At 53.5% G+C, this 27,400-nt stretch overlaps 4 protein-coding genes across 4 annotated transcripts; 1 reads left to right on the top strand and 3 right to left on the bottom strand.

Moving 5' to 3' along the window:
* Positions 1–7,906: 7,906 nt before the first annotated feature.
* PG998_014300 (uncharacterized protein) lies at positions 7,907–8,996 on the bottom strand (the record flags this gene model as incomplete). The annotated part of the gene is made up of 2 exons (XM_066881116.1): positions 7,907–7,922; positions 7,978–8,996. 2 exons carry the CDS (start codon positions 8,994–8,996, stop codon positions 7,907–7,909), a joined length of 1,035 nt encoding a protein of 344 aa, XP_066723968.1.
* Positions 8,997–9,797: 801 nt separating this feature from the next.
* Positions 9,798–14,287, bottom strand: PG998_014299 (zinc knuckle; the record flags this gene model as incomplete). Its single annotated transcript, XM_066881115.1, has 4 exons — positions 9,798–10,710; positions 11,175–12,806; positions 12,860–13,932; positions 13,961–14,287. The coding sequence occupies 4 exons, from the start codon at positions 14,285–14,287 to the stop codon at positions 9,798–9,800; spliced, it is 3,945 nt and encodes a 1,314-aa protein (XP_066723967.1).
* Positions 14,288–14,346: 59 nt separating this feature from the next.
* Positions 14,347–15,423, bottom strand: PG998_014298 (uncharacterized protein; the record flags this gene model as incomplete). The annotated part of the gene is made up of 1 exon (XM_066881114.1): positions 14,347–15,423. The coding sequence occupies one exon, from the start codon at positions 15,421–15,423 to the stop codon at positions 14,347–14,349; it is 1,077 nt and encodes a 358-aa protein (XP_066723966.1).
* Positions 15,424–22,425: 7,002 nt separating this feature from the next.
* On the top strand, positions 22,426–23,652 carry PG998_014297 (uncharacterized protein; the record flags this gene model as incomplete). Its single annotated transcript, XM_066881113.1, has 1 exon — positions 22,426–23,652. One exon carries the CDS (start codon positions 22,426–22,428, stop codon positions 23,650–23,652), a length of 1,227 nt encoding a protein of 408 aa, XP_066723965.1.
* Positions 23,653–27,400: the final 3,748 nt, after the last annotated feature.

Raw genomic sequence — 27,400 nt, 5'->3', positions numbered from 1 at the left:
TGTACATCTTGTCCTTGATTTTGCGAAACAACTTCCCAAAATCTTCCTAACTAAGCGCAATCTCTGCTAGCGCAGCATAAGCGCTGACACACTATTGGAAATCGCACCACATTCGGTAGAAGAGGGGTAACCCAAACCCCTCGAACACGCCTTCCTTCGGACCGAGCTGAAGCTGGATCGCCGCTCACCCTTGGCCAGCAGTTCGCCATAGCATCCTCGTCAAGCCGCCCGGCGAGCGCTGGCAATCGGCGCGAGGTTCCGTGCCAGGATGAGGACTGGGAACGCGCAAGCGTGAAAAGCAGGTTGGAAGAGTTGCGACAGACATGTCCACCATGGGCCACCACTTCGTCACACTGAAATCGGTTCGATAATGTAGTCCTTTCGATATGACCTCACTCCATAACCCGTGTCACAACTTTCAGCCATCGGATGGAGTGGATTGACCACGCCGCTGCATCTCGTCTCGGTGATGCACGTTACTGCTCGATTGTCGGTGATTGTCGGGGATTGTCGGTTGCTCGGGCATTCCGAAGGGAGGAATGTGTCCCGACAGATTGGGTCACTAGAGAAAGGGAGGCAAGGGAGGCAAGTGGTCTTTATAACAGCAGGACAGGTCCAACAAAATGGGCAGCGCATGGCGCTAGTTCGAGGTCAGGTGTTGCTAACCCCACCCGATGGGCCAATGGGTGTTCGGCCTGTGCCGGCCAAGCAGTCGAGCTGTGTAGGTCGTAGCTGCTTTGGGCATCGTGCCAGTGCGCGGACCGCCTTTTGATTGTCTGTCACCCAATAGACATTGGATTTTGCTCATGCTGCGCCTGTATGTCATGTCGACTTTTCCCAGCTTTCGTGTTTACCATGCTCAAGTTGATTGACTGCCACTGTCAGGGCCGTCACACTCGAAGTCGTCTGGAGCGGTCTATCTGAATCTAATGACCTTGGCGGAGGTTAGACTTGGGAGACGACAGCTGTCTCTGTAGTCTCTGTAGTCTCTGTAGTCTGTAGTCTCCTCGTAGTTGTGACCGAGCCACCATGAGCAAAAACGCAAGCCCCTTCAAGATGACTGTACAGTGCTGTGCCCGACCTGTGCTTCTCACTGCTTCGCACCATCTCAGCGTCGGGGTCTTCTCTACCTGCCATTCCAGGAACAGCGGGCCTTCCTGGAAGTCAGTGTCTACCGTGGCAGCTAGGAGCGACCTATGTCGCGAAGAGCCTGAGGGTTGAATCCGCCCACTCGGCCAGACAAGCTGAACGGGAGCCGACAATCGCAAGAGTTTGACAAAGGATTTTTCTGGTGTAAGCTAGTTCAGTCCTTACGACATACCCAGCGTTCGAGGGCAGCCGAAATGCATCTGGCCGTACTCGTACGCAGTCCCGGAGTAGCACGGGGTCACTGTACGCCGAATCCCCCGTGCTGCTGTTCTGGTTCGTACTTCCCCGTATCTCTGGGCAAAGCACACTCGTTTTGCACCGTTTCCTGATGATGCTACCGAAAGCTACTCCGATATGCCAGGCTCCGTACCTCGAGGTCCAGTAACCAGAAGTGACCAGCGCAATACAGTACAGTACCCAACCTGCCATTTATGGGTTGATCATGTTGCGAAGCTACCGCTTTCTCGATTAGGAAGTGCTTCTTGGCAGCCGGTCTAACCATGTTGCGTCAAATCCCATGCTGGCGTAGCTATGGTCCCGTACGGACGTACCGTAGACGACCTGCCGTATTACAGTATGCAGAAGAAACGGCCCTCGCAACGTTTGTACCGCTTGCCGGCGCCCATTGACATGCTGGTTGCCAGCGGACGTCTGAAAACGGACGTGGCCCATGCCAGAGTACCAAATGCTTCCAGTGGTGGCTGTAGAAGTGCGCTTTCGCGGTCGCGCTGGTCATCTACGCTTGTGAAGTCCTTTGCTACGGCCTACTCCAGATTGGATACTTGGTCAACATGTGAGATGTCATCGGTGCCTGCTTGCCATGCGTAGTGACCGCCATACTGCTCATACGGCCCATACGGCCTATACGGCTGGCGACCTCTGCTGTCTTTTGGCTGGCACGGCTAGCACAAGTTCTGACCGCATGGCTGGATTTCGCCGACGACTCAATTCCGCCGCTTCCAATGTGTATGGGCCCCTCGTAGCTGCCGAGGTGCTTCTGTGGCTCGTTGCTTTGGGCTAGTTCGGTCCGTCCACGACAGGTAGCAGAAACGCATCTGGTTGCTCTCCCAGGTACTCAAATAGTAGCATGCGCTCCTTGTACCCGAAAGCCTCACTGCAGCTCTTCTGGCTCGTACCTACCAGTATCATAGCTCAGCTATCTGCACCTGTTTTTGGCCATACTACTTGAAGCGACTTCCTGTCCTATTGGGTTCGTACCTCAGGGTACAGTCGTCAAAAGAGACCGGTGCAGTACTGACGGTGTGACTTACGTGCAGTTCATCTTGCGAAGCTAGACTCCCGATCAGGAAATGCCTTTTCGTAGTCGGTCAAAAGTTATCTCTCCAGCTCTGCGTCGTTAAGCGGCGGTAGGGCAGATGTCGACCTCAGGACGCAGAGCTGCTGGTGGCGCCGCCGGTCCAAAGGAGCGAAGCCAGCGAACAGCAGCGTCGATATTGTTGTGCTCCGTTGTTGGCCGTGGCGCACTTGCTGGCTCACACGAGGCACTTTCAGGTCCCTCCAATTCCCACCGAGTAGTATGCAGAAATGGTACTGAGAGGCCCAACAACCATTCTAGTCCCCCCGATCGTATTATTCAATTGTACCATTATCGACGTGGTGCGCCGATTCGAATGGAGCGCGAATCATCCAGTAACATACAATACTGTCTTTTGCTGCGTAAGCTCGAAGAGTCTCACGGGCTGGTTTCAGTCCTGAGTTTGGTTGGCCTGATTCTAATGCAGAATCGGAACCGTCCTCAAGTGGCACTCAGAGACGGAATGGACGCCGGACGGACAGTTTGTGATGCAGCTCATGTTCTGGTGCGCAGGACAGAGCCTGACGTTCCCACCGCTCTGCTTGTACCGTTCTGGCAAAGGTCGGTCGCCTCGGAGCCTGAATCATTCAGCAGCGTATTCTCTATCGCCGCATCCGTCGAGAGCTCAAAGATCCTCGCGCGCTGTTTCGGATGCTGGCTTCATAGTTGCCTGCAGACCTGTTGGCCCTACCGTCGGAGTGCAGTGTCGGAAGAGTAGCAATGGCGCACTAGCGCGATTAGGGGGCCAACTCCACGGCCTCTCTGGACGGTGCAAGAATTTATCCTCGTCAAAGACGCGCCGAAGGCAAGCTGGGCCACAAATCATTCTCGCCAAAATGCGTTCTAGTATCAGAACAGTAGCTATCCAGTCGAACCATCTTCACCCAACTGGCATCTGAAATCACGCCCATCTGCGCCAGGAGCGGTGCAGCCTCCGGTTCCTACCCGAAAATCCAACTATCTCCCGTGCGCTGTTTCTATCGCCGTGATCCAATTCCAAATTGATCCGCAATAGAAGCAAGGCGAAAGCCGCGCGCCAGAACATGGATTACTCTCAAGAAGGACTCGAGAATAAGTAGATACAGGTCAGTATTTTCGTACGCGTACCTTTCACTGGCGCGACTGTACAGTCACTAGCGAAACCTACGTCCTCTTTCCACTCTTTGATAGTTTCCGTTTTAGGCTTTTTGCAGGGGTAGCTGTTGGCACCATGTACCCCGCCATGCTCCCAAGTACAGAGCCAATTTCTGCCTTTCCGTCTCTTTCCCATGTACATCCATAAATCGATTCCAATACTCATGAAATTATTCACCCTCGACGAGAGAAGCTGTTGACAGGTAGTATATACTCTACCTAGTGCTGCAATCGTTCTTATAAGCATCTACAAACAGATGTTTGGACAGAAATTGGTCAGCGTTACTATAAAAACTCAACGCCGAAAACGACGTTGACCAGATTCTGTCAAACATCTGTTTGTAGACGCTTACAGGAACGATTGTAGTGCCATAAGGAAAGTATACGACTGCCAACGGTTTCTAGCTCTAGCTCTCATTGAGCATAAGTAACCCAATAGTAAGTATAGTAATCGATTTATGGATGTACAAGTGAAGGATAAGCAAAGGCAGAATTTGGCTCTGTACTTTTGAGTATGGCGCGGTACATGGTGTCAACAGCTACCCCGCCAAAGTGGATCCAGAACGAGAACTATCAAAGAGTGGAAAGAGGACGTAGGTTTCGCTAGTGACTGTACAATTACCCCGCAGCGGCATTGGCTACGACGCCCACGGGCGGCACGGTCCAACAACAGACTGACCGGCTGATGGGAGTCGTCCTGGAAGCAGTGCACGCACTGACGCCCAAAGCCAAGCCATCGCCGTACGCGAAACGATGGTGGACAACGGACCTAACACAACTCCGGCGCATCCACACGTACTGGAGAAACCGAGCCCGGGCAGAGAGGAGGGCAGGATGCACCAGGAGCGACCTAGATGTAACGGCGAAAGGTGCCGCAAAACAGTACCACGAAGCCATCCGGCAGCAAAAGAAGAAGCACTGGAACGAGTTCCTCGCCGACAACGACAACATCTGGAAGGCAGCGAAGTACCTCAAAGCGGGCGACGACACGGCATTTGGGAAAGTCCCCCAACTCGTGCGGGCAGATGGGACGAGCACCTCCAACCATACGGAGCAGGCGGAAGAACTGCTTACCAAGTTCTTTCCTCCGCTTCCGGGCGAGATTGCCGACGAAGGGGACCGCCCACAGAGGGCGCCCATCGAGATGCGCGCCATCACGATGGAAGAGATCGAGCGGCAGCTGTTCGCAGCCAAGTCCTGGAAAGCACCCGGGGAGGACGGCCTGCCGGTAGCTGTCTGGAAGGAGGTGTGGTCGGTGGTCAAGCAACGGGTTCTCACGCTGTTCCGTACGTCGTTGGAGGAAGGAAAGCTACCAACCCAATGGCGCCATGCGAAGATCATACCGCTCAAAAAGCCGGGTAAAGAAGACTATACTATAGCGAAAGCCTGGCGGCCGATCTCGCTACTGTCCACACTCGGAAAGGTGATGGAGTCCGTCATTGCGGAAAGGATCTCTTATCTAGTCGAGACGTTCGGGCTCCTTCCAACCAACCACTTCGGCGCCCGGAAACGAAGGTCAGCAGAACAAGCGCTTATGCTCCTGCAAGAACAAGTCTACGCTGCTTGGCGAGGTCACAAGGTTCTCAGCCTGGTAAGCTTCGATGTCAAAGGGGCGTACAATGGGGTATTCGACGTCAGGCTTCTCCAAAGGATGAAGGCTCGAGGAATACCAGATCAGTTGCTCCGTTGGATCCGCGCTTTCTGCTCAGGTCGTACGGCGACGATTCTGGTGAACGGACACACGTCCGAAAGTCGTAACCTACCACAGGCGGGCTTGCCACAAGGGTCTCCTCTTTCTCCGATTCTGTTCCTCTTTTTTAATGCAGATCTGGTACAGCGGCGGATCGACTGCTACGGGGGCGCGATCGCCTTTGTAGACGACTTTACAGCTTGGGTCACAGGCCCAACAGCGCAGAGCAATCGCGAAGGGGTAGAAGCCATCATCAACGACGCCCTCGCATGGGAAAGAAGGAGCGGTGCGACGTTCGAAGCGGACAAGACAGCCATCATTCACTTTGCGCGCCAACCGTACAAAGCCGACCCGGCACCCTTCACCATCAAAGGACGGGATGTACGGCCCAAGGAACACGTCAAGATCCTGGGGGTTATCATGGACACGAAGCTCAAGTACAAGGAACACATTGCCGAAGCCGCGGCCAAAGGGCTGGAGGCCGTCCTGGAGCTGAGACGGCTCAAGGGGCTCTCCCCTGCCACGGCGCGACAGCTTTTCACGGCGACGGTGGCGCCGGTGGTGGATTACGCGTCAAACGTCTGGATGCATGAGTGCAGGTACAGGGCAGCGAAACCCGTCCACCGCATCCAAAGGATAGGGGCTCAGGCAATTGTGGGAACATTCATGACCGTGGCTACGAGCGTGGCGGAAGCCGAGGCCCACATTGCCGCAGCCCAAGACCGGTTTTGGCGGAGAGCGATCAGAATGTGGACGGACATCCACACCCCTCCCAACGACCAACCCCCTTCGCAGTAGCACAGCTCGGATACGGAAGTTCCGGAGATACCACCGATCGCCATTCTACCAAGTAGCGGACATGCTGAAAGACATACCGATGGAAGAGCTAGAAACCATCGAACCATTCGCACTAGCCCCGTGGGAGAGCCGAACAAGGACGATCGCAGACGAGTCGGACGCGGAATCTGAGGTCGAGCGTACCGACTGGGCCGTGCGCATTGCGGTCAGCAGCTCGGCCAGGAACGGCCTGGTAGGCTTTGGAGCAGCTATCGAAATACAGAGATCGATTCGAGGGGACGGCCTGCACTTGGCCCGCGCCGTGACACTCGGTGCAAGAACCGAGCAGAACCCGTACACGGGAGAGCTAGCCGCTATAGCAGACACGCTGCGTTCGCTGCCGAAGTTACGGTACCGCAACATCCTCCTTGTGACGAGGAACAAGGCAGCGGCCCTCACGCTAAAGAAACCACGCCAACAGTCTGGGCAACGACACATCCGTCAAGCCTATCAGGCCATTTCGAGCCTGCGGAGGGAAGGAAATAACGTAACGATCGCCTGGCTGCCGACATTTGAGGAAGACAGGCTTATGGGCCGGGCGAAAAAGGAAGCGAAGACCACGACAAGGCTAGGTACCGAACCAGGGACCAAAATGCCGGGGGCGAAGTCAACAACACTGAGCCTCGCGTGGGCCAAACGGAGTGCTTTAACCAAGCTGCCGGAAGGTGTCGGGAAACACTCCAAGCGCGTCGACACAGCTCTTCCAGGAAAACATACGAGGCAGCTGTACGACCGACTTTCGTGGAAAGAAGCCAGCGTTCTGGCCCAGCTCCGGACAGGGAAAGCGAGGTTGAACGAATACCTATATCAGATCAAAGCGGCACCGACCGACCAGTGCGACTGCGGACAAGCGAGAGAGACGGTAGAGCACTTCCTCTTCCGATGCAACAGATGGACAGTATACCGAGCAGAGATGCTACAGTGCACAGACACCCACAGGAGCAACTTGTCCTTTTACTTGGGTGGCAAGTCACCCTCGGACAATGAATTCTGGGCCCCAGACATGGAGGCCGTACGAGCGACGATACGATTTGCCATGGCGACAGGTCGGCTGGATAGGAACCAGTCTTCTCACTAACGCGACCACTACTAACAACCCGTGCCTCAGACTGCAGGCGCCGCTTCAGCTGCCGAGGATAGGATGCTGGACACTTGAAGAAAGGCCTTCAAGCTGGCCTGCCAGGAAACACTACTAACACACGGGATTCCGAACAGGAACGTGCTGACGGAAGTGGAGTGACCAACTGGAAATGGGACATACAAGGGCTTCGGGTGATAAGGAAGCGATTCATGAATGTACGGTAGATTAGCGTCAGTTGCCCTTTCGGCTCCGCCGCCCGGGCGTTAATAAACTGTGTGTGTGTGTGTACAATTACCCCTATTCTTGACTACCTTCTTTGCGTCACGAACCCATTGCCTTTCTCTTTCCCACAACCATTCGAGAGAAGTCCAACGGTTAGCTGGATGAAAGACGTGTGCGGCGTAATATATCGGCGTGTCGCCAAGGCCATCGTAATATTCGTTGACTTTGGCCCATGCGGCGTTGATTCCCACCTTATATTGGATGGGATCGGGGTAATGTTCAGCATCGATTCGGTATTGTTCAAGCTTTTGAAGGATGAATTCAAACCCAGAGAGGTAATCGTATATATTACCATACGATCCTTCAAACCCGTGAGAGCGTTGCCGTACCTGACCGTCGCCTTCGAGTTGTCTAAGACAGTCTTCAAAGTCCTTCAAAATCAACGCGATTCTGGCCAACGCCTGCCAATCAGCCTCGGTTAACCAGTTGTTTTCCTGTAGAAACGGCGGTCGTTTGGCCGAAGCTCTGATGCCGTCCCCTCCAGTAGACCTATTGTCTTGCTCCCATGCTTGTTGAAATTTGATGCGAGTAAGTTCCATATACTGCCGCAATCGGAGAGCACGTTTAATCATATAATAGGTGCCCAACCACCGCGTTTGGTTATCTTTCACGAGCTGGAGAGGTTTCCTCTTTCGGTCCCCCGGATTAGCAGAAGCGGCGTATTCGGTCTTCTGGCAAGTGAGGAACATGTCATTGAGCCGGTCGCTTTGATCAACGGCGATAACGAGGATTCGAAGCTTGCCGACGGGACCTTGCCTCCTCCAGAGTTCATATTGTGCTGACGTCAATTGCTCGTTGTCGTCTAGGTATTGATCGATGGCGTCGCCTTCATTTGGCAATGGGTTCAGCAAGGCTTTGGCCGCGAGGTTGAGGATGTGGCCAAAGCAGCGACCCCGGCGACGACGACCATCAAAGCCAAACACGTTTCCGATGAATTCCATCGCGGTGTCCATGTTGCTGGCGTTGTCAAGCGTGAAATAGCCGGTCTTGTTGCCAATCTTGTACGCGTTGATGAGCTTCACGATGGACGAGCCGATGGTGTCACCAGCATGACAACCTGCCACTTCCGGCATACCAAGGATGATCTTACGAGGCTGGTTGGTCTGCTCGTCACGAAAGAAGCAAGCCAGGCCATACACGTTCTTTCTGTTCTTCGACCTCCAGCCATCGAACGCGAAGTGTATTTGACCGGGAGCGCGTTGTAGCACGTCGATTACATGCGCTTGATGACGGTTGAACTCGCTGACGATTCGGGTTCGAATGGTGGTGCGTGTTATGATGGCTTGCTGAGCTTCAACTTCGGGGTTTAAGTAACTGCATAACGCGTGGAATCTGCTGGAATCGGTGATTCGGAAAGGTAAGGATTCATCAACGATCCATTCGATGAGGAGTCGTTGGAAGTGCTTCCGGTCGAAAGAGGTATGCATTCTATGCATCATCTTGACGTCGTCGGCGTTCTCGTCGTTCAAATTGAGGAAGGTATGTAGGGTCCGTCGGCGCCGGCTCATTTTCTCCTCCTCTCGTATCTCTTCTCTCGATTGCCGCTGGCCAACTGGTGCTTTTAGGTGATGAGATGTATACAGATGCCCAATAGCATTCGAAAGGCCAGCGTCGACGAATTGTTTATTCTGCGGCGGTTGTTTAATGGCGCAGAACTTACAAATCCAACACTTTTTGCCTCGAAGTTGTAAGTCCATACCAAACCTCCAGACCCAGGATCCTCGTTGCCTCGCGAGAGACGTAGGGGTCCAATTACCGTGCGCTTCGATAAAAGTATGCAATTGATCGTCGGTAATGATCGGTGGTTTAACGATATCGGCAAATCTATAAGTCGGCATGGTATTGCTGGTAGTAGGATCGATGATATTAGTGATAGGAACGGTGTCATTGGATGAAAGTCAATGTTGGATGAAAATCAAAACATTGATTACCAGCCAACTCAGTGACTGACTGATGTTCAGGGGCTTGCAGGTGATCCTAACTGAATATAGTTAGCTTTCGGTGAGTTAGCCGGTTCCCCGACCCCTGCCAACATGCCAACTTCAACACCAAAAATCATCACCAGAATGACCACGATCCGAGGCAAATTCAGAATGTATACCAACCTAACCAACCTAATCAACGGGTTGGCAACCACCTAAACCTTTGGTTCGGTTGGTTGCTTTATTCTGAACGCTTGGTTCGGTTTACGAACCAGAGGCCTCGGCGTGGTTGGTTGTTTTATGGTTTATTAGGTTGGTTTGTTTACAGCCTTGCTGGGTGGTGTGGTGTCCATGTTTCGTCGGGGTCTTCTTCTCACTACGAGGAAGTTAGGGACGGCCTATCCGGCCGTTTCCTCCGGCACTTTGGGGGGGTTCCTTCGGGAGGGCCTTCGGAGGGTCGTCCTCCACCTTGTCCCGAGTGAATCGTCCGAGAAGGCCAGTATGAAGCATGAATATGGCGGCTGTTTTGGCTCGTTGGGACTTCCATATCTCCTTTATGCTTTTCGGGGGCTGAGGGGCCTTCCAGCCCGACCTGGGGCCAGACCAGACCTCCTCGCGGAGCCTCCTGTGCTTCTTGCAGTCCAGCAGTACGTGTCGTAGGGTCTGCCGGTCCCCGTTGCCGCAGTCGCACAGCGGTGAGTCGGTGCGCTGAATCATCCAAAGGTAGTCCCTCAAGCCGATCTTGCCCGTGCGCATCTGAAAGATGGTGGCCGATACGGCCCTCTTTTGATCTCGGTACCTGAGGAGAGTACTCTTCTCCGGCTTGGGTAGGTGGCGGTGTAGGACGCGCCCGGAATCGGCGAAAAGCCATTCGGACTCCCACCGCGTTTTGGTGGTCTTTTTGGCCAGCATGCGCTGAGCGGCCAGCGTGGTACGGGGGCTTTGGTTCGTGATAGGTGCCTTATCGGGTACCCGCAATTTCCGGGGTTGTCGGGGTTTCCTGGTTCTCCGAGTCCTCTTGTCTACCTCCTCTCTGGCTGTCCTTGCTTCGACTTCCTTGGCTCGGGTTCTCCTGGCTGGTCCGTCTGGTGCCTCAGCGCCAGCTTTGGCGAGCTCATCAGCCCTTTCGTTGCCAGGGACTCCCGTGTGCGCCGGGATCCAGTGAATATGTAGATCTATCTTTCGTTGCCGTAGCGTAGTGATCTGTTTGGCGATTTGGCGCAGGAGCCATTGGCCCGATTGTCGCTCCGGCCAGGCGGACGAGAGGATGGCGGCCTGGTTGTCGGTGAAGATGTCGATCCTGGAAAAAGGGTCCTGGTGGCGTAAGGTCGTTTTGGGTAATATTTGTAAGGCCTTCGCGAGTGACATCTGTATGCCCTTGAGCTCCGCTAGGTACACCGTAGGCTGGGTCAGAGGCCCTAGGTAGCTGTGACAAGGATAGTAAGGGCTTGGTTCTGATTCAGCTAATAATTGACTATGGCACTTCTAGGGGCTCTGATCTCTGGTCGTCTCCCTCTCCTTCTCGGGGGTGATTCGTCTGACTTATATACATCTTATCTGGCGTCCTTCGGACCCCTGTTTGTTTCCTTAGCCGCCGCACCCTTCAGGAATGGATTTACCTGTTGGGTGGAGGTGTCTGTTGGTTATGCGTGTGACAGTAGGCTGCCCTGGAGAATTCTCTGGAGGTGACCTGTTGGGGTAGGAAGGTCGCCGCCCCGATCCCCCCCGTGGTATCCGCTGCCATCGGTGTAGAACACTAGTGACTTGGCGCCAAAAGTCTTCACGATGTGATCGTGGTGAGCCTTGCCCTCTTTCTCGCTCTTGCCGATTACAGTGCTGACCCTCCTCCACCATGGGGGAACCACAAATGGGGTAATCACCTCTAGCGGCGGGAGGCCTTGGTGGAATTTCTCGTGGTATTGAATGAGTTGCGTGAGGGGAGATTTCCAGCGGGCTTTGCGCCTTGTGTCGTGGATCGACTTCCCGTAGCTCGCCATGAGTGGATGAGAACGGAGTCGCAGGTAGGCCATGTGGTTGGCCTGGAGTAGTTGTTGTTCGATCGGTAAAACATGCATCTCAGTCGCCATCGCCAGGACAGCGGAGGTTTTCAAGCCCCCTGTGACTACCAGTAAAGCCTCCTTCTGTATGTCTCGTAGCGCTTCGAGGTGCTTCTTCGTAATCCCTTGCTTCTGTGCCTTCTCGTCGTACGGCTGGAACCACACCGTGCTGCAGTATGTGATCTGTGGCACAATAATTGCCTGGTACAGTTGTCTCAATTGTAGTGTGCCACAGCCCCAGACTGAGCCTGTGAGGGATCTGAGAGCCTGGATTGACGTCCGAACTTTAGTTTTGATGTGTGCTATGTGGTGGTGCCATAGGAGGCCTGGGTCGAACCAGACCCCCAGATGGCGGAGCTTGTCGACGGGTACGATCGCTTTGAATCCCGGGATCTGCACGCACTCTTCCGGTAGTGCTGCGGTCGGAGCTGTGGTGGCTTCAGCGGCTGTGACGGCTGCTGCAGCCGTTGCCGCAGCCCCTGAAGCCTTCCTCTCCTTCTTCGTGCGGAAATGTATCACCTCGTACTTGTCTGGATCGAATACGCATCCGTATTTCGTCGCCCATAGAGCGGCCTTTCCGTGGACTCTCTCCAGCGTTCGACAGTTCTCCGCGGCAGATTTGCCGATGACTAGGATGCCCGTGTCATCGACCCACGCGGTGGTGGTGACCCTTGGGCCCTTAGCGCCGGCATTTTTCCTGGCGTCCGAGCCCTCGGTGCCGCTCGTGCGGTAGCTGCCATCAGAGCTGTCAGAGTCGTCCGCTATCCCCTTGCTTTCGTTTTCTCCCGCTAGGATTTCGTCCAGGAGATCTGCGTTATAAAACAGCCAGAGCAGGGGTGATAGCGAAGAGCCTTGTGGGATGCCGAAGTTCTGCTCAATCCAGTCGGATTCCCCCTCGGGGAGCTTGAGCTTCGTTCGGCGATTTCGGAGCCAGGTACTGATCCACATGACTAGGAAGCTTGGGAGTCCCCTGCGGGCTAAGCATTCGACCAGCTTATCGTGGTGTACATTGTTGAAGGCCCCCGAGGCGTCGAGCATCAGTAGCGTGGCCACTAGATACTCCCCCGAGTTCGCGGCGCCGTGGGCCTCGTAAATCCTTTCTAGCAGTATGTGGATTGCGTGTTCCGTAGATCTCGTTTTCCGAGCTCCTATATGGACTTCTGGTAGTAGGTGGAATTCTTCCACCCAGTAACTGACGCGTTCTGCGACAGCGGATTCCAGGGCTTTCGGGATAGTGTCCAGCAGGGCTATTGGCCTATACGCCTTAGAGAGGCTATAGTCCGGCTTTTGGGGCTTCTTCAGGACCAATGTGATGGAGTCTTTGGAGGGGCAGATACCTCTGAAGAGGCAGTAGTTGAATAGTGGGTGTAGGAGCGGTAAAAGGAGGTCTACCGAGATGCGGAGGATGTAGTTAGGTATCCCTGAGGGTCCGGGTGCCTTGTGTGACTTGGCCGCGTAAGGGATCGTTTAACTTCGTCTTTGGTGAACGGCGGGCAGGGAATTTCGGTACTAAAGGATAGCTTGTCCCTAGGTGCTTGTGGTATACCTGATGGCGTAGGGAAGAAACCTTTCTTGAATGCGTCTGCCTTCTCGTCGAAAGTGTCTTGTCCGTCTATGGTGGGTGTCACGTTTTGTTTTGCGACTCCCTGTCCTTGGGATTTCGTACCCTTGACTAGGTCCCAAAGGGCTTTGCCTGTGCCTTCCGAGCATGCCTTGGTCACGTGCATCTGCCACGACTCCTTGATGGCCTTCTGTACTACTGCCCCTTTCTCGTTGCGGGACTTCCTGTAGGCCTCCCAGTCTTTCGATGTCCTAGTGCGTTGCCATGTCCTTCTGAGCTTGTTGGTCCTGGTGCATATGGCCTTGCATTCGGCTGAGAAGCCGGAGGTGAATCGGGTCTTGGAGTCCGCCGTGGGCACGGTGTCCTCAATGGTGTCGGATAGGGCCTCGGTGACCTGCCCCAGGGTCCTAAGAACGTCGTCGTTGGTGAGTCTGCCACTCGGCATCTTCGGGAGCCTGATCGCTAGTTTGGTAAGGAACTCCTTTACCGGGGTGTTACGGAAGAGTTTCCTGGGTGGTCGCGGGGGTGCTGGTGGTGGTTGTAGTTGTAGTACGGTGCGGATTGGTAGGTGGTCTGAGTCGTGGTTGAGCTCCACTGCTATCTTGCAATGAACCAGTTTGTCGGCCACTATCCGGTCGCAGATGGCCAGGTCGATGGTGGATTGGGAGGCGTTTTCTTCCCTCGTGATTGTGCCTGGTGGTAGTATGATTTCCAGGGATTCCTTCTCTAGGAACTCCCTGAAGTAGGGTAGGCCTTGGCGGGCGGAGCCCCTATCGCCTAGGTCTTCTACCGCCCATTCCCGGCCTTCCATATTGAAGTCACCCAGGATGATGTGCTCATGGGTAGGGTGCTGAGTCTTGTTCCTCCGTAGCACTACCGCCAGTTCCCGGAGGGTGCTGAGCGGCTGTTCGTCGGGGGGGGTTGTTATATACGTTGTATATATGCATAGTGTTGATACTGGTGTCGGTGATGGGTGATGCGGGGATGGTGGTAAGTGCCGCAGTCGCAGTCGAAACGTAGGTGATGGCCAGGCTGGCTACGTTGCTGCTGTGGCCGGCGAAGGAGATACAAGATTGGTCCAGTCTCTTGTTCACGTAGAATGCGACTCCAGGTGGTAGAAGCCCTGCCGGAGGAAGCCAGAGGGTAAAGATGGAGGCCATAGGGTTATGGCTGTTGTATTCGTTTTTATTTATCCAAGGTTCTTGGATGGCAATGATGTGGTATTCGGTTGTCTTCGGGTCCCTGAAGAGCGAGGCCATCACTTTGTCCTTGGATTTTCGTGTATTGTACTGTAGGAGTTTGATTTGGGGTGTATCGCTCATGGTTGTGTGTTAGAGTGTGGGTTCGCGGCTATTGGTTGAATCGGCTCCTCGCCGTTGGCGTCGTCAAAGGTTTGTACCGGTTGGCTTTGCGGTTGGCGATTTCTAGCCTCGCTACGCAGCATTGGCGCTGGCTTCGAAGCGCCTGGGAGCGTGCTGGGTTTTCCAGGCGTAAGTCCGTTGGCGGTGGCGGCGGTGACTTCCGGGCTCTTCGCACCCCTCTTCCGTTTTTGTTTCTTCGCCGGGGGTTCCTCGGCCACGACTATTGTAGGCGCTGTGTTCGCTAGCTCGTCGTCGCGTCCCGCGACTGCCGCGGCATTCGCCGTTCGTGTTGATCGGAACTTTCTGAGAGCCGCCTGGCCCTTCAGCAGGGTAGCGCGTTTATCGAAGGCTGGTCCTTGGTAGCTGAAGTCGGCATTGCTTGTGTCGGGGAGGGTAGTGCCTGACGCTGAGGTAGTGGTGGTTGTGATTATAGTGGGCGTCATGGGTGTCCGGGGGTTTGTGGGCGCTGCGGGTACTGTTGCCGGTTCCCGGCTAGGTCCTGGTACCGGGGACCGGGTTGGTGTGTTTTGCCTTACCGGGGCCTGGGTGAGAGGCCTGGGTCCGAACATGGGAAGTGCCGGGACGGATGCCGTATGTCCTGGTGCTGTCGGTGCCTGGGCAGTGGCTGTTGGTGTTGGTTTTGGCGTCGGTTTGCTGGCGGTTGGCCAGAATTTGGGTCTGTTCTGGAGGGCCTCGTGGACTCTCTGGTGTTCTCTTTGGCGATGTTCGCATTGGATGGAGTGGGCGGTATGCACTCCCTTGCATAGAGCGCATTTAGGTGGTTGTTTGACGGGAGAGATGCGGACGTGGCAATTTCTCGAGTCATGGATTCCCGCACAGTAGCCACATGTGTCGTGGGCAGCAGCGCACTGGGTGGTGATGTGGCCGTATTGTTGGCAGCGAAGACATTGCTTCATCCTGCAGCCTTTATCGTATCTCTCGGCGGGGTGGTATTCGTTGGACCAGCGGCCTTGAGAATGGATCAGCCTGTTAGCCGGCTCGGGGGTGGTAAACTCGACCACGAGAGAGCTCATATGTTTCTTGGCCCCTTCTCTAGTTAACCATCCCATATAGGCGATTTGGACGTCTTTTGTGTACTCTGCGTTAAGTGCTTTAAATTGTGCGATCATCTCGGCTTGCTTTTTTGGGCCTGCGTCAAAGGACTTGGTAGATATGCCGTGGAGGAGTATCCCGAAGGTAGGGGTAACTACCGTGGCCGAACTACTGACGTATTTGACCCATTCCTAAGCATGCGTGATGAGTAGTTTAGCCTGGGATACGTATGCCGTATGGATAGGCCCAGGCGGACGCCAGCGACGACGCGAATGCCGTCGCTGCCATAGGCAGCGGCGCGGATGCCGAGTACGAAACCGACCCCGAGTATGTTACAGCAGTTCCCGCTGCCGCGGCGGAGCCTCTGTCTGTCTACGACGTCATCCCCGACGAGGATGGCGGGACTGTCATTCCCAAGAGTCCCATTAGACAGAAGGGTCCGAGGCAGCTGCCTTCGCCGCGAAGGCCGCAAGGTAAGCATGATTCTCGTCTATTGACTACATAGTCGACTGACTGTTGACGCTCATCATACAGCAGGCACTCCAGGTTCCCAACCGACAGTGGAGCGGCAGCCCGCCCGCACCGAGCCCAGCTTTATTACGAACACCGCGCCGACCGCCGCGACGAATGCAGGTGCCCGGCCAACACCCACAAGACACCCCGACCACGGCGCGATGGATGCGTCGCTGCAGAGAACTGTACGTTGGGACAGCCGGGAGCCGGCTAGAAGGCCCTTGGCGCCGATTATGACGGCACAACCACGACAATGCCCTCCCATAATGGTGGGAAATGGTGCAAAGCTGTCACAGATCGTCCGCCAAGGAAGGGATGTGCAGAATGTGGCGAGGCGCGCACCAGACTATCCTAATGACTACAGACGCAAGCTGCAGCGGGGCACCCTGGCGAAGAAGATGGTGGGAATGCTGGAGGACCTACGGACGAGTCTCAGCGGTATCCAGTTTGCCTAAAGAAGTAGCACTTGTACAGTTGTCGGAATAGGTCTTCATCCTGCCATGACTAAATCGAGAGCTTATCCCCGCAACTGCTGTGCTCGCTTCTTCCATGCTGTCGGAGCTTCGACTCATAGTATCGGTCGTCAAGCGGTGCCGGCGCGTTAGGAAGAACCGTCCTTTTTGTGGCAGTTTCATGTTATCGGATACTTAGAACTTAGCCATTGCATTTGTTCTCTGCCTACAATTGAACGAGAAGCCAAGCGACTATAGACTACAGAGACTGACTACAGAGACAGTTGTCGTCTGACCTCCGCCAAGGTCATTAGACTCAGATAGACCTTTCCGGATGACTTCGAGTGTGACGGCCCTCTGACAGTGGCAGTCAATCAACTGATTATGGGTAAACACGAAAGCAGGGGAAAAGTCGATTTGTCGTCCAGGCGGTTTGGAGCTCTGCCTGCAATTGAACTAGAAGCCCGGCTCCATGTAGCACAGCCACTTTCTCCTGTGACTGACGTAGGAGCCACCCCCTTAACTCGCTTCTTCCACCGTTCAATATTCATGCTCTTTTGGCACGTGAGCCGAACAACAATAGCTTTCATACAATGGTCACAGTCACAACAATCAACCTTCAATACAGGTAGTAGACCTTCATTTCTATATTCTAACAGCTATTTCACCGCCAAGGCCGTAAGGTTTCTTTCCCGTACTCTGTAGGATGTCTCAGTGCCAGCTTGCCGAAATCTCCATCTACTGCAGTGTTGCATGCAACTTTACAACACGGAAGCATTGCCATGCGCACCTCCACCGCTTGTCATCTCCCCTACAAGGCTAGGCCAGCCTCTCGACACTGCTGTCGGGCAGCAAAGATGGCGTGTCAACCGACTGTTTCATAGAGGCCACAGCATTACTGTCCGCAGAGTTCGCTCTATCGCTGATGATCTCCTCAGGCCATCGTACACTACACTCCGCGCCATCTCCGAAAAGTGCTGAATTCATCGTACGGGGCCATGGCGGACAGAGGTCGGATAGGTCGCCCATATTGTACGTGTTTGGAAAACCTGCAGGCGCAAGTAAAGCAGGATCAATCGACCCCGAACCAGCGAAATGCAGATTAGGGGTCTTAATGATGAGCAGAGTCAGATCGTTGATTTCAGTTCTCATCTTCCGTATCTCATCACGCAGTACCTCTATTGTCGCCTTCATCTGTGAAATATCTTCTGCCTTTCGTGCACGAGTAGCCCTAGCTGCATCGCGATTCGTCTGGCGTCTTCTTTCGGGACCTGTGGATTGTGCAGCGGGCACAGTGCTGGGAAGCAACTGGTCTCCCATCGTCTTGGCCGTCCTTGAAGTTGCGAAGAACAGGGTTTCGAGGTTTGCTGGTTGGTAGAGGAAGGTGAAGAGAAAAGGGAAGAACATCAATTACTCAAAGATGTATAGGCTAAGGCTTGTTCGGTATGGCCAAGATGTTTCTTTGATTATGTTCCCTCTTTATAATAGTTGTCTGCGGTTCGTAATACTGACAAAGCCCTCCTGCTTCCTTCGTCGGTACAATGTGAGGCTATATGTACAATACCAGCAGGCGCATGTGCCATCCTATTCCGTCGCATACTTCCCACACCTGCATCAGAGCAGAAACCACGAGACAAGGAGCTACTACTGTGCTGCTACTCCGACACTACCCCCTTCAGTGTTCCTATCTCTACTCCAAACAATACGAGATCCCGGAGAGGCTCTGGGTTAATCTAATTCTCCCCAGTGCCTTCCACAGTAATCACAGTAGCATACATTCGACGTCAGTTCTGCTTTCACAGTCGCACTTTTCGCACGGTGCATGTAAAACAACTCGCAGCTCGATCCCGCCTCGCGGCCGTGTCCCACCGCTCGTGCGTCGGGTTCCAGTACGCGAGCGCGCTGAAGATGTCGCAGTACCGCCCGAGGTCGCGCGTCGGCCATGGACATCTAGCGATTCAAAGCGGCTCCGTCAAATTTCTGGACCTTCTTGAGGCGTGTTTCTGAATGTCCATTGAGCTACAATAGCATCTCGCGGAACGGTAGATATAGCAAGTGCTAGCTTGCGGGTGTGAAATGTAGCTAACATGATGAGCTCGAGTTAGGTAGAAGTGATCTCGCCAGGGCACTTGCTAGTCTGGTTCCAGGAGCCATGTTAGCGAAAAGGATTCGAAAAAGATTTCTGGCCCAGCTTCTCTTAAAGAAGAGAAGTTCTCGAGATTGGGCAGTTGACCCGAATGACGCGGGGTCACCACGCTGCTTTCCAGGGGACCTGGCCCGCTAGTCGCGCTAGTGCGCCATTGCTGCTCTTCCGACTCTGCGGGCAACTATGGAAGCCAGGACCGGAAAGAGCCCACGAGAGTGTTCAAACTTAAGCAGCAAAAGGCACCACTGTATGTTACTGGATAATTCTGGTTCCATTCGAAGCGGCGCACCTCGACTCCGAGGACAGCTCGGCCCGTCCTCGGTATCCACTCCAGGGGTAGACAAATTATCTGGGCTCCGTGTCTTCTCGTATCCTTGCAGTGCCCGGAGTATCTTCCTGGGCCTCTTTCGTTTTGCTCTGGTTATAATAGGGGGAGTCCAAATCATTGACCATGTCAAATGTGGATATACGGTCGGAAACCCAAACCCGGTTTGGCGGAAATCCCCCGATTGTGGAGCAACTGATCTGCAAAAGCCCCATCTATTTGACGTCCTTCCTTTCTCACTTCCTCATTGACTATTTGGGCGGGATCAGTAACATGTATCTGCTGATTACAACCGCTGCTTATGACAATTTCCGCTTGTATTGGTGCTAGGTGGGCTACCATGGTGACTCCCAAGATGAAGTGATCGCTCCGGCGCCAGAAGCATGGCGATGTGTTCAGTAGGACCGCCACCCGCTGTGGCGCCTTTAGCTATCCAGAGCGTAACCCAGTGTCCAGAGCCATGTTCGAGCAGACAACCCCTGGTTCTGGTGATTAGTCACTTCGGCTTGTCCGTAGCGTTGTAACTAAAAATTGATAAAGCACGAACTCCTCACGAACATATCCATCAAATTCAGCTGGTGTAGATAATCGAGAGAGCTGTAGTACTCCTGTGCCATTAGGTACAAATCGCTGAACTCCATAGCCGTGTCCTCGTGCTGTATGTCTTCATCCTCAAGCTGGCATAATAGTGCTTCGAACCTTGTTAGGACGTCGAAGATGCCTTGTAAAAAGTCAGCCACTATACACCCATGATCAGGCAAGTAACTCACTGTGGGATGACATTTCGGATGATTGGTTTCTAGGCTAAAACGAAAATAGACCAGTTCCTTGACAGCGCAGTGGCGTTGTGAGGTGAAAAGCTGTTCGTGTTCAATTTATTGTGCCCGTGGATAAAAAGATGAAAGAACGAAAGAAAAAAAGAATCAAGATTTGTCCAGGAAGAAATCACTGGCTTATATATTCTCGCGAATTTCTTGGAACCTCTGGGGTTGGAGCTTGGCGTTATATACGAGCTTGCTTCTTCGTACTTGGCTTTGCTACAATGGGGCGTGACAGCCGCGCATTTGTGAGAGTCAGAGCGAGACGAACCACTGCGGTCTTAGATGTCTTCACCCGCGCCAAGGTTATGGTTTTACTAACGATGAGTCTTGTCTCGTAGAGTTATAGGTCCGAGGTGTCACGGCCAATGCATTCGATACTGGAAGTAACAGACGAAACATGATGTGGCTCTTACTTGACACATCGAAGCCTTACGCGTAGTGTATGCTCGGAGTACGAAGGATGGCCCTGGTGCAGCGTGGGTATGTGTACCATGGTCATGGCGTAGACGGTAGCTTGCTGTGGCGTGTTGCGCTGCACCCGGAAGACATCATTGTTTCACGTAGGCCCTCCGGACTAGTATAAACCAGCTGACTCCGAAGCAACTTTGGATGTTCTGCGTTGGAAGCTCCCTCAATTCCATTGTCCTGCTAGGCCAACGACACTCAGACCCCCTGTGGGAAAGCCCACATAGCCACGATGATCGAGCCCTCTTCGAGCAACATGGAAAGCAACGAGCAGACTGTCATAACTGCGACCATTTTTTCGCTTTTCATCGCCGTGAGCTTATACAGGCTCGTGTCGTTCATTATAATAGGACAGTATCCGACAGTCTTGCGGTCCGATGCTTTAGGGCGTGGAAAGTTCTTGGTCGTAGTGATCATAGTTCAATGTGTCATATCGATGGGTGTTCCGACACTCTTCCTTGTCCTCTACATGGTGTACAGACGGCTCTGGGGGATCTATCTGCTAGTAAGATTCTCTCAGGCACGTACACCATCACCGAGCTCCTTGCTTGCATGAGCCCGTTGGTGGGCAAACTAGTCCGTACGGGGACGCAAGAAGATCTTGAGTTCATAGAACTTCAGTGAAGGAGAACCGCTCTTGACGTTTGGACAACATCATGGCAGCTTCAGGATTTATGTGGAAGTAAAAAGTCAGGCATGCATAATGGGAGACGTTTTTGGGTGAGAATAATCCGAACGAGGATAAGAATCTATACTATTGGCCTCCATCGGCCCGAAACCAATAAGTTACAGCGCTCTGGAGATTGCAGATTTTTATGCTTTGCTGGCGGCTCGATACGCTCTCCGGAGACGGTGTCTTTCACAACCGCAGCCGCGCTTCTTAATCCAGACTGCCGGACGAACCTCGTGTCCGATGTCTCCGCGATGCCCCTTTACCGTATAAGTTACCGAGCTTCAGCGCGCATAGCATATATCGGCCAGCTACGAAAGAGTATATACCTACTGATGGCGGGAACCATAGGGAGAAAACGGCAGCCGACCGCCTTTTGGCGGACCCATCAATAGCCCGGACAAATCTTCTCGTCCTGCAACAAAGATTGGAGCCCAATCGAGATGCGTTTTACCAGGCTCTGCGAAGTAGCTACGAAGAAGCGTTTCCTGCTCCAAAGTCTACCTCCGCAAGATGAACTGCATAGAAGTCAACCGTCAATACTGCACCGTCTCTTTTTGACGACTGTACCTTGAGGTACCAAGCCAACGGGACCGGAAGTAGCTTCGGGTAGCGTGGCCAGAAATAGATGCAAATAACTGGGCTGTTGTCACCTTCTCATACTGGTCGGTACGAACCAGAAGAGCAGTATTGAAGATTTGGGGTACCATGAGCGCATGCTACTATGTGGCTACCTAAGAGAACCGCCAGATGCGTGCGTTTGAGCTGCCTATCGTGAACAGGACCCAACTAGCCTACACAACAGAGCCATAGAAGCGCATCAGCAGCGTACTAGAGACTAGATACGCATTGAGAGCGGTGGAATGCGTGTCGTCGGTGAAGTCCAGTCATGGGATCAGAACTCGTGCCAGTGGTGCCAACCAAAACCTGCTACGAAGACGACGGCAGGTGTCACCAGCCGTATGGGCCGTATGTCCAGTATCAGTAGCTACCGCGTGACGAGCGGACACAGGATATCTCACCTGTTCATCAAGTACAGAAACTGAAGGAAGCCGTAGTAAAGGACTTCACAAGCGTAGACGGCCAGGCACGATCGCGAAAGCGCACTTCCACCACTGAAAGCATTCGGCCAATATCCCAGGTTCACAACATGACAAAAGACCCCATGTCCGCAGATGAAGAGTTCCCTCTAATCCGGCCGTTGCCGCTGTCTAGCTCATCACTGTCGACAAGGACTGCGAAGGCCAAGTTCTGCCGTAGCCCGACCGCGGCATGGTGTTCCTGTTATTCCCGCGACGTCAGACGACGACAAAGTGATGTTAATTGCCGCTGATTTTCGGTATAATTTCAGTTTAGTAAAGTTCGCCGCTTCACCTTAGGCTCAATGTTGATTTAGAGTTTGCGAGACTGGACCGCTATGTTCCATTCTATGGGACGCAGCGTAAACCCAGCGTATCCGAAGATCTATGAGGACAGGGAGGATTATTTACGATCTGCAGCGCGATAATATCCTTTCTGCCTCCCTTCATACCAAGTTATGTTTGCCTTCTGATCTACACCGATCATAGCCGGCATTTATTCATTCGATATCATGAGCTGTCTGGATGTTCCTGTCCCAGACTGTATTCGCAGGCAGGCGCGTAAGTCACCATTCCGCTTCCTAACCAGGGGTGACTGCGTTGCGCTGGATCTCATCAGAGAATTCGGTGCTGAATTCGACCGTCCTGCAAACGAGATTCACAAAGCATGCATGTTGGCTTCCGGCTATTGGGATTTGATTGTGATCCTTGAGCGACCGCGCAAATCGCATCCTTACAACGCGAGCTTCAGAGACTTTGTTCAAAATTGCGATACATTGAAAGCAGTTGATGAGCTCATACAATTCGCTTCCAAAGGTTCGAGGAGCATTCACACGGTTACAGTTCTCGATGCTTTCTCCTTCTCGCCTCCCAAACCGTCCGAATCCGGCTCCCTCCCAACGCTGCGCTGCTACGAACTTGCCGAGAATATCATCAAGCATAAAGGGCCCAAGGTCGTGTTGTGCTGCTGGTCTGACAAGTCCGGAGAGTCTTCGCTACTCTCCCACAAATTCATGTCACAAGGAGTCGGCACATGGCCGCCGTGCGAGAAAATCGCAATAGAAGGCACCGATGTGCTTGCCATCCGGTCATTCCATCCCGCCACAGCTGTATGCTACCGAAAGTATTCTCCCTGCACACGGATGATTCTTATCTACCATTTTGTGCTGGCATTCGGATATCTCAGCGACTCCGGCCGCAGTTTTGGGAACTATCCACAATGGGCTGAGTATATATCCCAAAAAAAGTCGGGAGTAGGTAAGCCTCGCCCGACAAATCTTAGGCTATCACTGACAAGTAAGTCAAGTGAGAAATGTGACTCGCGCTTGCAAAGCATCGAACAAGCTATTAAGAAAGTCGAGTGTATCCCCGAGACACTTGTAAATGATATTGCAGCGCAACACCTATCAGAGCCTTCACTGCAGCAAATAAGGGACCTGAACCCCGAAGATCAACTCAATTTCTTCCTTCAGAGGCTTTGTTCCAAAAACTACGCCGGCGGAGCTCTTCCTTTGGTGAAGCTTTGCCTTGTCCTCAAGCAGAGCAAGCATGCCAAGAAAGAGAAGATGACCCCACTATTGTACACTATTGGAAGCCATCTAGCATCGCTCCAGACTGAACCGAGTATAAAGCTTTTAACCGTAGCCGGAGCGGCACACTCGGTAGTAAACCAGCCATCACAGGACGATCTTGTTGAAAAATTGGAACGCTTGACGATGTCTAAAAGTTATTTACGCTAACAGCCACGGGAGCTGCCTCTGTTTGATGATGTGTTTAGCGCATTGGACTCGTTGCCTGTGTACGATTTCACTTATTCTCATAGAATGAGCCGAGGTAGAATAGAATACAGCCACAGTTATGAGGTGCCGGTTAAGAAGTGTATTCGGTAAGTATTTGTGCCTACTCTCCAGGGTATTGGAATGCAGATGGCCTTTATACACACACACATACAGTTTATTAACGCCCCGGGCGGCGGAGCCGAAAGGGCAACTAACGCTAGTTTACGGTACATTCTTGAATCGCTTCCTTGTCACCCAGAGCCCTTACACGCTCCATTCTCAGTTGGTCACGCCATTACCGTCAACATGTTCCTGTTTGGGATCCCGTGTTAGTAGCATTTCCTGGCAGGCCAGCTTGAAGGCCCTTCTCCAAGTGTCCAGCATGTTGATCTTGTCACTCACTATCTATGTGTGGGCTCCCCCTCCCCACTATATGTACTAGAACTCATGCCAGTGGACTCGATCCGAGTATGCCTTGGTCTAGGTGGAAACCCGCGTATGGTGGATGGTGAGTGGGAGGGAAGGTAGGATCCGGGTAGTCGTAGTCTCCCTTGTACTGTACCCTTTTCGAAGTGCGCCAACTTCGAATGGGACCAGAACCATCCAGTGGCATACTGTACTCCCTTTCTGCTGCATCGCTGCATCAGCTCGAAGGCTCACGGGCTGTTTCCGGTCTGGCGTTCAGTTGGTCCTTACTGTGATGCAGAATCGGAACCGTCGCGCAAGTAGCGCTGAGGGAATGGACGTAAGACAGCTTGTACTGTAGCCCATTCCTGTTCTGGAGCGCAAGACTAGAGCCTGATGTTCCCGCCCGTCCGCTTGTACCATTCCTGCGTCACCTCGGAGTTCGAATCATCCCGCAGCGTATTCTCTTTTTGCTGCATCCGTCCCGAGCTCGAATATTCTCGCGCGCTGTTTTCGGTCCTGGCTTCCACAGTTGCTTACCGACCTGTTGGCCCTACCGTCGGAGTACAGCGTCGGAAGAGTAGCAATGGCGCATTAGCGCGATTAGTGGGCCAGGTCCCCTAAAACACACCATCATTATCATTAGCATGGAGCCGCTTCGCGACCCCGCGTCAGTTGGGTCAACTGCCCAAATCTTCCTTTGCGCGAGAACTTATCCCCTTCAAAACACCGAAGAGAAGCTGGGCCTGAAATCTTATTGGAATCCTTTTCGCCGACATGTGTCCTGGAGCCAGATCAGCAGCACTCCTGGCAAGGTTTACCCAATTCGAGCTCATATCATTCACATTTCCCACCCGCAAGCCAGCACTTGCTATATCTACCGTTCCGCGAGACGCTATCGTAGCACCATGAACACGCAGAAATATGCTCTAAGAGGCCCAGCAAGCTGCCGAACCGTTTTGGATAGCTAGAACTCTGCCATGGCCCACACAAAACAAGACGTGGGACCTCGGCCGCTACTGCAACGTCTTCAGCGCGCTTGCGTACTAGAACCCGACACACGAGCGGTAGGCATGGCGATGCACGTCCCGCGCGGGCAGTGTGTGCCGGACTTGAACAGGAGTGTCTGTCCCTATCTCCCAGCTACCGTTCCGTCGAGTGTATGCAACTCCGTTGCTGACAGCCGCAGTTTCGCCAATCAGTCGCCTACCATGCGAGACCGAGCCACGGCGAGCGACATGATCGCGCCGCCATGCTGAAGCCGTCGATTTCGAGGCCCAGCCAGCCGCCAGTGACGACGCGAACGCCGGTGTCGATGTGGATATCGATGCTGATGCCGAGTATGAAACCGACCTCGAATATATTGTAGCAGCTCCTGTTGGCGCGGCAGAGTCTCTGTCTACGACATCATCCCTGACGAGGACGGCGGGACTGTCATTCCTAACAGTCCCATGAGACAGGTGGGCCCGAGGCAGCTGCCTTCACCACAAAAGCCGCAAGGTAAGCATGATTCTCGTCTATTGACTGCATAATAAATACTAAGCTTGCTGCAGGCGGCCGAGGTGCCCGATCGACGGGGAGCGGCAGCCCGCCCGTACCGAGTCTAGCTCTACGACGAACTCTACGCCGACCGCTGCGACGAATACAGATGCCCGGCCAGCACCCACAAGACACCCCGACCACGGCGCGATGGATGCGTCGCTGCAAAAAGCTGTACGTTGGAACAGCCGGGTGGCGGCCAGAAGGCCCTTGGCGCCGATTATGACGGCACAACCACGACAATACCCTGCTAGAATGGGGAAACGGTGTTAAGCTGTCGCAGGCAGGCCGTCCAAAAGGATCTGTGCAACATCACTGAGTTTATTACACCCGTCGTCGAGTCATAACCGTGACTGTCCTACTCATGCATCCATACTGAATTCTGCCTCCGAGCATACACCACCATGTTTCCATTCCACCACAGCCCCCGAAGATGCAGACGGCCGCATCGACGAGCAATGAAAGGAGTGCGTCATACAACCAAAGGCCTTGACATGAATGTCCATACGGCCTCTTCGCAGGCGCCCTTACCCGATTTTGCTGCTGCGCCTCAAGTAGGCGTGCCCACCGTTGCCAGCTTTTCTAACCATGCAGGTGCATTCGACTCCAGCCTATTAGGTGTGATGGCTCAGTAAAGACCATGTTTCTCAAGCCTTGATGCTTGCCTGGACGTACTGATTGATATCGGCCAGAACTCCAGGAACAACGAAAGAACTACAACAGGAGGTCAATGGGCCGCTACTAAAGGGGTTAATAACTTCCAATCACATTCTGCAGGATTTTGTTCCAAGAAGCATAGCATGTCGTCCAATATAGGGTTCTCAAAATTTCTTCCATCGAAGCATTCAGATAATAAATGGTGTTATAGAGGCAACGGCCTTGCTGGAGAAAAGGTATGCTGCCTGATCCTCTGTCCACGGCGGGAGAATAGAAAGGATACCCCCCACTGCCTAGCCGTTCAAGCTCGAGTGATAGACCATGAGAGGAGAAGTCGAAGCACGAGGAATAATAATCTTCCTCTAATTGATGAGCTGGGTCGTTGGTCCGCGGCAATGCCATGATGGGTAGGTCGTGTGCTTCTTGAACAGTGTCGATGGAGATGTTTTCGGCGGTGCACATCGTTGTGGAGGTCTTGTGGTTGAGGAAAGTGAAGAAAGAAAAGGAAAGAGTGATTCTATTTGATGAAGGATGTAAGCTTCCACGCCCAGTCCGCGTGTTGTACTGAGAACAAAGAACGCCGGGCGACGCCCAAGAACTGTTGCACAAAGTGAACGAGCTGCTGGAAAATATCAAGGCCGTCCAGTCCGAGTTGACCCACCACAACGAAAAGTAAGTCTATCCCCGCCCTCGTACAGCAGAGCTCTTCTACTCACGCACGCCCACATCTCGCCAGATTCATAACTTTGTAGGTCTCCACCGCTGTCGCAACGAGGTATACATCTAACCACAGGCGCCCCGACAGCACACAGTACAGTACCCAACCTGCCATTTAGGGGTTGATCATCTTGTGAAGCTACCGATTTCTCGATTAGGAAGTGCTTCTTGGTAGCCGGTCTAACCATGTTGCGTCACATTCCATGCCGGCGTAGTTGTGGTCCCGTACATACGCAACGTAGACGCCTACGGTATTGCAGTATGTGCTGAAGGAGCGGCTCTCGCAGCGCTTGTACCGCTTGCCGGCGACCATTGACATGCTGGTTGCCAGCGGACGTCTGAAAACGGACGTGGCCCATGCCAGAGTACCGAATGCTTCCAGTGCTGGGGG

This window comes from Apiospora kogelbergensis (assembly GCF_038363985.1).
Source record: "Apiospora kogelbergensis strain CBS 113332 chromosome Unknown utg000010l_segment0_segment0, whole genome shotgun sequence".
Taxonomy (NCBI): Eukaryota; Fungi; Ascomycota; class Sordariomycetes; order Amphisphaeriales; family Apiosporaceae; genus Apiospora; species Apiospora kogelbergensis.
Note: the sequence above shows the minus strand (reverse complement) of the source record. Positions and strands in the feature narration are given on the sequence as shown.